The sequence below is a fragment of the Bos indicus x Bos taurus genome, chromosome 5 (genome assembly GCF_003369695.1).
Source record: "Bos indicus x Bos taurus breed Angus x Brahman F1 hybrid chromosome 5, Bos_hybrid_MaternalHap_v2.0, whole genome shotgun sequence".
NCBI classification, from domain to species: Eukaryota; Metazoa; Chordata; class Mammalia; order Artiodactyla; family Bovidae; genus Bos; species Bos indicus x Bos taurus.
In genome coordinates, this window is record NC_040080.1 from 11,279,680 (window position 1) to 11,292,560 (window position 12,881).

At 54.9% G+C, this 12,881-nt stretch overlaps 1 protein-coding gene across 25 annotated transcripts in view; it reads right to left on the bottom strand.

Annotated features, from left to right (window-relative positions):
- CACNA1C (calcium voltage-gated channel subunit alpha1 C) overlaps positions 1-12,881 on the bottom strand; it is a 391,155-nt gene that overhangs the window by 11,007 nt on the left and 367,267 nt on the right. For all 25 annotated transcript variants that reach the window (XM_027540909.1, XM_027540907.1, XM_027540916.1 and 22 more), the window contains 8 exons: positions 10,460-10,588; positions 9,019-9,084; positions 8,401-8,492; positions 4,426-4,591; positions 3,813-3,940; positions 3,068-3,164; positions 2,639-2,741; positions 806-907 (listed from right to left, as the gene is read on the bottom strand). In XM_027540909.1, the coding sequence (XP_027396710.1) occupies positions 806-907; positions 2,639-2,741; positions 3,068-3,164; positions 3,813-3,940; positions 4,426-4,591; positions 8,401-8,492; positions 9,019-9,084; positions 10,460-10,588 (883 nt within the window). The remainder of the gene's footprint in view (positions 1-805; positions 908-2,638; positions 2,742-3,067; positions 3,165-3,812; positions 3,941-4,425; positions 4,592-8,400; positions 8,493-9,018; positions 9,085-10,459; positions 10,589-12,881) is intronic.

A 12,881-nucleotide genomic window follows, 5' to 3' on the forward strand; every position in this document is an offset into this window, starting at 1 on the left:
TTCTTTGTGGTCCCATGGACTGTAGCCCACCAGGCTCCTCTGTCCATGGGACTCTCCAGGCAAGAATACTGGAGTGGATAACCATTCCCTTCTCCAGGGGACCTTCCCAACCCAGGGATCATACCTGAGTCTCCTGCAGCTCCTACATTGCAAGGAGATTCTTTACTGCCGAGCCACCAGGGAAGCCCCAAATATATTATTATCCTCTCCTTTCTCACAGAAAAATTAGCATACCATCAAAATGATTTCCCACCTTGCTTTTTAAACCTAACTGAGCTTGTTAACTGACTCTTCTGTGGTCCTGAAGCTCCAGGTGCCCACAGCTTTGGGCACAATTGCCCCTAAGCATTTATTCATTGAAAAACTTTGATTATATTGAGTTGGCCAGAAAGTTTGCTTGGGCTTTTCTGAAAGAGCATCTTACAGAAAAATATGAACTTTTTGGCCAATCCAAGAGTTATATTTTAGTAATTGTATATGCAAGACAGATAGACAGGGTTGTCAAGGAGGAATAAAAAGGGGGTCCTGGGGGCTCATAAACCCCCTCAGGAGGAACAAAAGAGGGGGTCCCAGGGGCCCTTCTCCCAGGGCCCTGTCATTCCCACAGCTCCCAGCCGATAGGTTATGGGAAAGCCTCTACCTTGCAATGTCCTTGATGTTCTCCCAAACCTGCAGGCATCCAGGGGCCTGCCTGGCCTCCCCGGTGACCTCGGGCTAAGACCAGGCTCCAGTCGGAACAAGCAGGTCTCCCGCAGGCGGAATGTGGGACCTGCACGTGCCCAGGGGCAGCGGAGGGGGTACTCACCTCCTGCGGGCGGCACCACTTGGTCCAGCAGCTTCATGCTGGTCCGTTTCCAGATCTTCTTGATGATGGCCCGCAGCTCCTCATTGGCCTGTTCCAGGTTCCCTGTGGGGGGACGCGGGCTGACTGGTAGCTGTCCCCAGGGCCTCTGGTGGGCTGGGCTGGTCCCCGTGCGGGAGCCCACATGGCTGCCTGAGGGCTCTGCCCAGTGGCCCTGAACGTGGGTTCTGTCCCTTCCTCTGCAGGTTCCTGTGGCCCACCTCCGTGCCCTCTTGGCCAGCTCTCCCCTGCCCCCCACCTGCCGCTCAGCGGCCAGGGTGACCCTGCCCCCTACTCGTGGCTTCTCCTCATGGGGGCTGCCAGGGCCAGACTGAGCCCAATGGCCACCTGCCAGGAGGGCTGCTGGGAGGAAGAGTGGTCTCCCTGCAGACCCGCGGAAGTGTCCATACCTGGGGGCCTCTGAGTCAAAGGCCTCTGTTGGGTCTCCTCCTGGGGAGGCAGCAAAACCTCGTGTGGGGCAGAAACCGGGAGATGGGGTCCTGAGATCGGGGGCCCCTAGGGGTCTACTCTCTCCACTGGCTGAACAGACTTAACTTTCAGTCCTGGGCTCAGAGAGCTGAGACCCACAGCTGTGAGAGGGCACTGGGAGGCTGGCTGGGTCTAGCACACCCCTGGCTCCCTCCCACCACCACCAGTGCACATGCCCTGTGTGGCCCCAGGACTGTGAACAGGGGGTCTCACCCTGCGATCAGGTGATGTGATACGTACACGGGCCCTGAGGACAGGGGGCTGTGCAGGGGGGCCTGGGCTCACTCCAGGAGCCCTTCACAAGGGGGGCGCTCTCGGGCGCAAACTCCCAGCTATAAAATAAACACATCCTGGGGATGTCAAGCACAGCATGAGGACTGCGGCAATATTGTGTTGTGTATCTGCAAGTTGCTTTGAGTGGATCTTAAAAGTCCTTGTCACAAGAAAAAAGCTGTAAACTTGTGGGGTGACAAGTGTTGTCTAGATGTGTGGTGGTTGTTTTGCGATATAAACAAATAACAGGATCGTTATCTTGTTCACCTGAAACTAACGTAATGTTATATGTCACTTAGGCCTCGACAAAAAACAGCTGGCATAGGATGCAGACTCGGCGTTCAGGGCAGGTGCTGGGACTCTGTCTTAAGCACGCCCCAGCTCCAAGAGTTGCTGCAGGAGGCTGGGAGCAGCTGCAGCTCCCTGGGTGCACCTCTGCCTTCCCAGAGCAGTTCTGACACCAATCGCCCACGAAGACGGTGGGTCAGCACAGCCCAGCTGCTCCTGGCCATGGGCTGCTGCAGTACAAACCAGAAGACAGTCCCTGCCTCCAAGTGGCATGGCCTGAACAAGCGCAGGGGGCTCTGACCCCACCTGCCGGCTGGCTGTGCACCTGTATGTGGGTGGGCCTGTGCTGGCCTGGACCATGGTCACATCCACTGTGACCCCTTCCTGATGACACAAGGGTTTACTTTGCAAAGAAAGCTGGACATCTGAGATCCAGCTGCAGCCGGTAAAGCCCCACGGTGCAGGGGCTCGGCCCGCTTCAAGAAGTGCTCACCTCCTGGCATCTGATCTTCACCCGAGGGGTCACTGGGAGAATCTCTAAAAGTTACAAGTCAGGAGGCCACTCAAGGAACAAAGGCTGCCTGAGCAGTCCTGGTCCCGCTGATGTCCCTGGGGCAGGGCGGCGGGGGAGGATCACGCTGGGCTGCAGCTCTGACACCCCAAGGGCGGGTGGCCCTGGGGCCCCGCAGGCGCAGAGCTCGGCTCTGGCTAGTCCACTAGGGCTCCCAGACACCCCCATGACCTTACCTTCCGTCTTGATCCTCAGAGCCGTACGGACCAGGGCAAACAGCGTGGCATTGAACATGACAGTCCCGTCGCTGTTCAGGGGCATGTTCATGGAGACCAGGCGCTGGGGAGGGGGCGCAGCAGTCAGCACAGCTGCTGGTTCTCGAAGGACCCGCCTGTGGAACCCCTGAGGCACCTCCAAGGCAGGAGGATGTGGGAGTAGGGTGGGGGGAGCCTCAAAACATGTGTGCATATCACTCCGTGGTTCCTTCACTGTCTGAGGATGTATATGCCGCAGGAAGGAGCCCCGGTGCCTGTTTGGGCTCAGTCCTTTCCTTAGGCTCATGAAGACTACCCTCATCCCCGCAGAGGCGCACTGGCCTGCCCGGGGTACCCGGAGGTGTCTCGCCCCCAACGCTGTGTCTCCCATGAGCCCAGTCCATCTCTTACTTTGCAAGCCACGCGGTGAGGGCACAGCTTCCCAAAACCCAGGGGGGGCTGAATCCGTCGGAGCAGGGTCACCACATCCAGGTGTTTGATGCGTCCCCTGGAAGAGGCAGGAGAGGAGGGAAGGTCAGGGGGAAGGTCTAGGCCAGCAGCCCAGGACTCCTGTGCCCAAGGGTGGGGTCTCCCGTGGGAGGAACTCTCCAAAGCTGGACCCTAGCGATCAAACTGGTGCCGAGCTGTAGAACTGGGTGGTAAAACTCAAAAACCAATCTACATGTTTAGATTTCTAAGGAGCAATTTTCCATCAGTGCTATATTTCAGTAGGCAATGAAAGGTGGAAGGGATTTTAGCAGGCAATGAAATTCTCAGTAATTTACTGCTGTTCCATCAATTAACCATCTGACCATCTCACACTTTCCTGAGAGTCAACCAAACATGATGCCTGGACTGATGGACCTATGGCAGGGATACAGCCAGGCCCTGCCTGGCCCAGACGTCCTGACTCAAGTACATACTGGTTGCTCCAACACCATGACCACCTGCCTGTTCAATGGAAAATAACAGACATGCTCTTGACTCAGTCTAAGGCCTCCTATTGCTGGCCCTTGACCCTTGACCCTGGCGTCCTGTGAAGGTCAGGATTTGCAGTGGGTCTGCCCAGTGCTAACCCGTCTCGACCCTCTTTCCTACATGTGGTCACTCAACCCCCTCTCAGGTTGGGGGCTGGGGTTTCCCTCTGGGCACTCACTTGGCTTCAGGGTCATACTCTGCCCAAATTCTCTTAAATTCGTCCAGGTGGTGGGGACCCAGGATGGACCAGTCCCTCGTCAGGTAGTCAAAGTTGTCCATGATGACGGCTACGAAGAGGTTGATGATCTGCAGAGGATGGGCACGGAGAGCTGCCTCAGTGGCCCTTCCTGCACGCGTGGCTGTCAGGACCACGTGCTCGGAGGCCGGCACTCCTGAAGGCCAGCCATGTGGCACCATGGGAACGCTGGCCCCCAGGACTTGGCTCTCTTGACTGAGGGCCTGACCAGGTCCCCTCAGTTATGCGGCATGAACCCCACTGTGGGCTGGTAGTTTCCCTCACACTCAGCTGCCAAGGCGGGGCTGCCAAGGACAGGGGAGACTGTTCACCACCCTTCCTTCGCTCCTCTTCAAAGTTCCAGAGATGCTGAAGCGGTATCCTGCCCTTGGGGATGAAGGTAGGAGCCAAGAACAGACGAGAAGGGGGTGGCTGAGCTCACCCGGCCCAGCTCCTGCCCCTCCCAGCTTGTTGGACCGTTCCAGGGACACAGGCTTTCTAGCCCGGCCTGGACTGCACACCCAGCATGCAAGGCTGCTGGCCCCATCCGGCTTACCAGGAAGGCGCAGAGCATGTAGAAGCTGATGAAGTAGAAGACGGCAAAGCTGCTGCCACAGGGCGTCTCCCCCTCTGTGCTGTTGCCCGGCTCTGACTCGGGGGCGCACTTCTTGCCAGGCATGCAGGCCAGCATGATGTCCTGCCAGGCCTCCCCAGTGGCGCACCTGTGAGAGACCACGCCCAGAGCGGCTCACACAGCCGTCCTCCTGGGGGAACCACTGAATTGGGTCTGGGCCTCCTCAGGCCCCCAGCGCTGGCATATCCATAGAATATACACATACAACACTGTCTCCATGCCTGAAAGTTTTATGGCAAAGGTAACAGATTGCATCTTTTCTGCAAAGTCCCTCTTTCTACAATCCCTGTTAAGTGTTGAGATTTAGCCATTTGGATACATTTTAGTTCTGGTTCGTTCTGTAGCGGGTGCTCTATATTCCATTACAGCCCACCGCCTGATAAGGCTTTTCCTTTCTACGCTGTCACCAGGGAGCCTGCAGCCACTGCGCAGGGCCTTCGGGGAAGCCGGCTTCCAGGTGGACTGGCCAGTGGACAGCAGGTGGGTCCTCCCTGTGCTTGACCCTGCTTGTTCTCCGAGTGTCCATCCGATTCAGGCTCTGGCATCAGGCAGGAGAGACACCACTGCTCTACAAATGTGCCAGCTCTTTCCTCAGCTCCACTGGGGCATGACTGACAAACGAGACTGTGAGCTGGAGTGTAGACCACAACAATCTGATGTGTGTGCCCGTCGGAAAGGGCTCTTCCCACCTGATAACACACCCATCCCCTCACAGGTTTATCCTCTATTTTTGGTGAGAACATTTAAGTTCTACTGTCTTAGCAAGTTTCAGTGATACGATCCGTGTCATCAACTGCAGTCACCATTTTACAGGTTAGACCTCAGACCTCACTCATCTGACGGCTGAGAGTTTGAGCCCTTTTACTAGCCCCTCCCCCATCCGTCCACTCCCCCTGCCCCCCCCCCCCCCAACGCCACTCCATTCTTCTTCTATTTTGTTTCTGAGTTTAGACATGTCAACTCTTGGTATTAGTGAATTTTAAAAAATATCGTTCATGTGATGGGTGTGAAATAATAATGTACTGCTGTTTTAATTTGGTTTTAAAATGATGAGAAACTTTATTTCATCTGCTGAACGGCAGGTGTTTGCCGTCTGCCTCCTGGGCTGTCTTCCTGTTCATTTGCGGCATCTTCATACATTCTTTATATGAATCCTCTGTCAGTTACACACCTCGCAACTAATGTCTTCCATTCTGTGGCTCGTTCCCAGCTCCACTGATGGTGTATTATAAAGAATAGAAGTTTTAAATTTCAGTGTGGTCAAATTGTAATTTTTCCGTAGTTTTGTGCTTTTTTGCATCATGTCTGAAAAATCCTGCTGTATTTTTGAATACATCATGTTTGAAAAATTCTGGTTGTAAAAATATCCTTCTGTATGTCCTAAAAGGTCCAAAATTTTGCTTTTCATAATAATTTCATAATAACTCTTACTATAAAATTTGGGGGTTCCATAGGAGATAGAAATATGTTTTATCTTCTTCTGTTCAGGTAACCAAATTAAAAATAATTTTTTACTTATTATTGGTTGCGCTGGGAGAAAGTGAAAAAGCAAGGGAATTCCAGAAAATATCTACTTCTGCTTCACTGACTATGCTAAAGCCTTTGACTGTGTGGATCAAAACAAACTGGAAAATTCTTAAACAGATGGGAATACCAGACCACCTTACCTGCCTCCTGAGAAACCTGTATGCAGGGCAAGAAGCAAGAGTTGGAACCAGACATGGAACAATGGACTGGTTCCAAATTGGGAAAGGAGTATGTCAAGTGTGTATATTGTCATCCTGCTTATTTAACTTATATGCAGAGTACATCATGTGAAATGCCAGGCTGGATGAATCACAAGCTGGAATCAAGATTTCCGGGAGAAACATCAACAACCTCAGATATGCAGGTGATATCACTCTAACGACAGAAAGCCAAGAGGAACTAAAGAGCCTCTTAATGAAGGTAAAAGAGGAGCAAGAAAAAGCTGGTTCAAAACTCAACATTGAAAAAACTAAGATCATGGCATCTGGTCCCATCACTTCATGACAAATAGAAGGGGAAAATTGGAAGCAGTGACAAGATTTTATTTTCTTCAGCTCCAAAATCACTGCAGATGGTGACTGCAGCCATGAAATTAAAAGATGCTTGCTCCTTGGAAGAATAGCTATGACAAACCTAGACAGCATATTAAAAAGCAGAGACATTACTTTGCCAACAAAAGTCCATACAGTCAAAGCTGCTACGGTTTTTCCAGTGGTCATGTATGGATGTGAGAGCTGGACCATAAAGAAGGCTTAGTGCCGAATAAGTGATGCTTTTGAACTTTGGTGTTGGAGAAGACTCTTGAGAGTCCCTTGGATAGCAAGGAGATCAAACCAGTCAATCCTAAAGGAAATCAGTCCTGAATATTCATTGGAAAGACTGCTGCTGAAGCTGAAACTGCAATACTTTGGCCACCTGATGTGAAGAACTGAGTCACTGGAAAAGACCCTGATGCTGGGAAAGATTGAAGGCAGGAGCAGGAGGGGAGAGCAGAGGATGAGATGGTTGGATGCCGTCACCAACTCAAGGGATAGGAGTTTTAGCAAGCTCTGGGAGATGGTGAAGGGCAGGGAAGCCTGGCATGCTGCAGTCCATAGGGTCGCAAAGAATCCAACGTGACTGAGCGAGTGAACAACAACCTCCCGTAAGTGGAATCGTACAGGAAACCTGGCCTTTTATGACTTGTTTCACTGAACATCATGGCCTCAAGGTTTGTCTGTGTCAAAGCAGGAGTCAGAACTTCCTTCCTTTCTAAGGCTGAATCACGTTCCACTGTGTTGTAACCACACTGTGTTCATCCATTCTTCTCTTGAAGGACCTACAGTTGCTGACATGCTGTAGCTGTTGTGAATGCTGCTGCCATGAAGATAAGGGTGCAGGTATCTCTTTGATACCATTTTTGATTCTTCTACATATTAGTATATATTCACACGTGGAATTGCTGGGTCATACGGAATTTTACATCTATTTTTGATATTTTGAGGAATCATCATACTGTTCCTCCACAGTAGCTGTTGTCATTTTACATTCTCACTAGTATTACACAGATGTTCCAGTATCTCCACCCCCTCAGCAGGACTCGTGTTCTCACAGTAGCCATCCCGATGGGGTGGGGTGGTGTCTCACTGTGGTTTTAATTTGCATATCTCTGATGATTCGTGATGCTGAACATTTTTCATGTGCTCATTGGTCATTCACGTATCTTCTTTGGAGCAATACTCAACTTCTCTGCTCATTTTTAAGTTGGATTGTTTCTCGTTGTCTTCGGCAATCCATTTCTTTGGCATTTAATTTTGTTTCTTCTCAAATTCTTACCCTTTGGTTTACTTTTCTCGTCTTACTGCATGGGATAAAACTTGTAGTATTATGTTGAGACAGTGATGGTGTATGAGCTCATCTATTATATCTATGGATTAGCTACTGCCTGATATGGATGGAATGTTTGTCTCCCCACAGAATTCACATGTTGCAGCCCCAAACATCAGTGTGACACTGCTGGCAGGCACTTAGGTTTAGAACAGGTTGTGGGGCTGGGGGTGTGTGATGAGAGCAGCATCTTTATAAGAACAGGAAAGAGACGTGCTCTCCTCTCTCTCCACGGAGCGGGGACACAGGGATCCGGACACCGTCTGCAGCCCAGGAAGAGGCTCCCACCAGGACGAGAAACATTGGTAACCTTGATCTTGAACTTCCAGCCTCCAGAAATGTGAGGAAAGAACACCTGCTGTTTGCGCCTCTCCATCCATCCGTGGCATTTGTTATGGCAGGCTGTCTAGACCAGAACATTATCTGTACATGAAAGAGGTTGTCTTCCTTTTTTAAATATTTATTTATTTGGCTGCATCGGGCCTTGGCTGTCAGAAAACCCACCTGAAGAGGAGCAGCACGGCCTGGGGGAAGGTCTGGAAGTTGTTGTTCCTGTTGATCTCTGTCGTGTCATTCAGGGCAATTTTGCCAAACACCTGGCAGGGGAGAGGATGGGCTCAGCGAACTGTGGACACAGGGGTCCTGGTTTCCACCCAGCACCCAATGGTCTTTTTAGGGGTCACAGCTGACCCTGGACAGACTGGCTCATAAGCTGAACAAAGTTCAGAGGGCCTTGTTGGGGCAGGTACCTGCTGCCTTGTCCAGCCCCACCCCCAGCCCTTGGGAGGGGCCCTGGGAGAGCTGGTGGAGGCAGAGACTGCAACTCTGTCTTACAGGGGCAAGGTTCACTGGCCTTCCTCTCTTTTGGCTGCAGATTCTTGACATTTTCTCTTTAAAAGAAAACTTCATTGAGGAATAATTAACAAATCATTGTGTAACTTGGGGGAGTTTTTCTCTATAGAAGCGGAATCTGGGTGGGGGGCCATGGGGAGAGAGGGTCTCTGAGCTGTGCACCCATGGGACAGCATGGGGGTGGGGGGAGGAGTTCCACTCTGGTGATCTTTCTGACCCCAGAAGTGGGGAGTCAGGGGAAGTGGGCTGGGGGCCAGGAGTCCGTCCTACCTGCATCCCGATCACGGCGTAGATGAAAAACAGCATCACGATCAGGAGGGCCACATAGGGTAGGGCCTGCGGGACATGCATGCGTGAGGCTGGTGGCGGGACCCCTCCCTGCGGCAGCATCTCTGGAGCCACCAGCTGCTGCCAGGCTCAGGGGGCACTTCCAGGAGTCAGACAGACGTTCTGGGCACTGAGGGAAGCCTGAGCCTGGTGTTGACCCTTCCCCTTCCCTTGGTTTCAGGCACCTGAGATCTCTGGTGGGGGACCCAGAAAACTGGGTGCTGAGCTCGAGACAGCATGATGCCCCCTTGGCAGAAACAATCTAGAGTGAGCACAACACTCTCCTGCTGCCCGCCTGTCCTCATGCAGCCGGAGGGCCGGGGGGTGCCCACCAGTCGCCCCACAGCTGTAAGCTGTTCCCCAGGTGGAGCAAAGGCAGGACCAAGGGGCCCTCAACAAGAGCGAGATCCTGGCCCAAGCCTGCTTCCATCAGCGCAGCTGTAGGTGCTGGGCGGGCTTAACTTCCCTGAGCCTCAGTGTCCTTACCTGAGAAAGGGGAGGAAGAGTGGTGACCTCAGGGATTTGGGGGTCTGGCTGACTTAAAGCCCACAAAATGCTCAGGCAGCACTGGCCTGTGGCTGGTCCCTGCATTTTACTTGCTCAGTGTCCCTGCCTCCTCCTGGGGAGGCCTTAGGCTCGCAGAGCATGGACGAAGCCCGCACACCTCCAGGTGGTGCCTCAGGCCCATGGGGTGTCCGTCCCCCTTCAGGCTTGCTCCTCGGCCCCCTTCCCAGCCCAGGAACTGTCAGCGGTGGGTGAGTTTGTGAGGCCTGTAGTCAACCGTGGCTATGGGACTCTGGGGTACGCCCAGGCCTGATCCCCACTGAGACCACTCAGACCCCAGGAGCAGATGGCTGGGAGGGGGTAGGGAGGCACCTGTCCTGGTGGGTGGAGTGGAGTGCCCCGACAGCCCAGCCTTTTCCTCTGGCTGCAACTTCAGTCCTACACGTTCAGGTCAGGACCCACCCTGAGCCTGTCCCTGGGCCCCTCCATACTGGGGACCTCTGTCTCAAGAAGCCCACAGTCTGGCGTTTCAGGTACAGGGGTCCCTATGCCAGTGTCTTCAGGAAGTTCGGGGATCTAACAGCTGTGCTTCTTCCAACCTCAGACGTGTACGAGACCCATTAGAGAGGGCAGGGCCAGGGCCAGCTATCCCACTTTTAGGAGGAAGTGACTCTTGGGAGCAGAGATCAACCCTGCAGTTGGCAGCGCTGAGCCCCCTTGGGGACACCAGGTCCTGGGGTGTCTGGCGAAGTCTATAAGCAGGTGTGAAGAGCAGACCCTGCTGGACCGCCTCTGGGAGGGGGTGACTGCCCAATGCTGACGACGCCTAAGCTGGGAGCACCGTCCGGGGGGAGCTGCGGGGGTTGGCAGGGCTGGCTACCTGGAAGGACTTGATGAAGGTCCACAGCAGTGTCCGGATGCCCTCCCCGCGGCTCAGCAGCTTGACCAGACGCATGACCCGGAAGAGGCGGAAGAAGGTGATGGAGATGCGAGAGTTCTCTTCCGCGTTCTGGGGCCGTTAACACAGCAGTTACCAGGCGGGTGGGCGGGCGAGGCTGCTCGGCACGGCCCGGGGTGGGGATAGAGGCGAGCGGGGTGGTGGGCTGCACTAGACTCTCAGGCGCCCAGGGGTGGGCAGGCCAACTCCTGGCCTTGGCAGCGCCCAGCAGTGCCCTGGCCCCGATCGTCTTCCCCAGCACCCCTAATCTTCCCCACCTACTTGTGGGGGTGGGGGGAACAGGTGATTCTGTAGGAATTCCATCTGCTTTGAGATCTAGGCTGAGAACCAGTCCAGGGACCCCGGCCTCCCTCCTGCCCGGCACGGCTCGGGGTCCTGGTAGGCGGGTGGGCTGCCCACGGAGGAGTCTTGCTCCCTGGCTGCCCAGACTCGGCACTCTAGGTGTCATCTCTTTCCCACGGCCCCCCCGCCCAGGCTGCGGGCCAGCCTGGGGTGTTGGTGCTGGGACCAGGCCTGGCTGCCCCCCTGCTGCCCTCCACCTGCCTCAGGCCTTGGTTTCCAGGCTGCAGACCTGGAAGGGTTGGGGGCACGGGCTGGGTGGGCCAGGGCAGCAAGAGTGAGCCCTGGATGAGTCCGGCCTGGGTGTGAGAGGACCAAGGGGCCCTGCTCAGGGTGTCCTGGAGGGGGCAGGGGCCAGAGCCGGCAGGCGCCTGGCCAGGTCTAGGGACAAGACCGGCTGCCGTGTCACCGTCTGCCTCCAGACCTCAGGGCACTCAGCACAGACAGACCCCTGACCCCCTCCCGCCCACATGGGACAGAGAGCTGGGGGTGCTGGCCCCGGGAGCTGGCCGGCTCTCCAGTGCTAGTGCAGCCCCCAGCCCTTTGGCACCAGGAGAGAACGGACCTTTGGGCTTCCTGTTACTGCTCCTGCCACAGGCCTCCTGCTTGGAGGTGTCTCGGGGTTGTTGCTGGGCCCTGTGTGGCCACTGCATCTCAACTCCCAGCTCCTCTGGCTTTACTTCTAACCGTCTCCAGGTCAGATCCGGCCTGACAACACCCATGAAAATCCCAGCACAGCAGCCCTCACGTCCCCGTGTCTAATCCTGCGGCTGTTCCAGGGGCCTCTTCTCTCACCTCCAACACAACAGGACACCCCGAGGGGCAGGTTTTGCACGTACCCGCACACCCTGCTCCGCCCCGGGAGAGGCTCACCGAGCCTTCTTTCTGAACCCAAGCTGCTCTCCAGGCAGGCCCAGGGCTGGGAGGAGCTGGCAGCAGGCCGCCCACCTACCAGTACGGGAAGCCACCCGCCTGTGCGGTTTGAAGTCTTTGATGCCCTTCCTCTTTGCATATTCTATCATCTGTGTGCCTACTTGAAATTCTACTTTCTCTCCTTAAAAGGAGGTTGTGTCCACCAGAGGAGGATGGAGAGGAGGCTCAGGGCTTTGTAACTCGGCCGTTGGCACCCCCCCGCCCCACCATGCTCGGGAGGAGAGGAAGAAGAAAGCGCCAGCTCACACGGAACCTCAGCTGTGTGGCGAGTTTGGGAAGTGGGTGCCACAGGGGCATCTACATCTGACTTGTTAAACAGCCAAACTCGAGCTTGCAGCCTGAGTGGTCCTGGGCGCCCGACACTGCAGGCGCCCAATGCTCTACTGACCAGGCGAGGGGCAGGACGCCCAGGGTCAGTCCTTCCAGCCACGGGCCTGGGTTTTGTCAGGGAATGCCACCCTGGGTCTTGCCTCATCTGCTCACTTCGGGGCTTGGGGAATCAACCCACACTCCAGTCCTTCTATAAACTCACACTTGTTCCACGTACGAAGTCTCACTGCAGCCTCTTGGAGACAGCTGTTCCAAGGTGATTTCAAGGTCACTCGAAGTGGCTGCTCTGTCACTTTAGCCAAAGACTCCTGCAGCAGGAGTGGCCCCAACCACACGGCCTGCTGCAGGGACGCGGGCGTGTGGCCCAGTTCTAAGGCCCCTCATAGCTAAGGATCCCACTGTAACCTCTCGCTGGGGCCTTGATCAGAGCTCCCAGGAGCTGGTGATCAGGAGGGACACACTGCCTCTCCACCTCCACTACATTACCTCTCCTTCCTCTCTCCCAGGGGCCTTGCCGTGGTGCCGGCCTGTGTCCCATGCAAACCCCACATCAGACTAAGGTTGGAGATGCCAACAAGCAGGGTCCTCAGGATGTTTAACAGGAACTGGCCCTCTGGTCTGATTCTCTCCCAGTGGCTTTTCAGATGGTCAAGGTCACAGTGAACTGCCACCCACAGGAAAGCTCACAGATGAAACATCACACCAACAGCACTGACAGCTCGCAGACCAGGCAGGCAAGGCG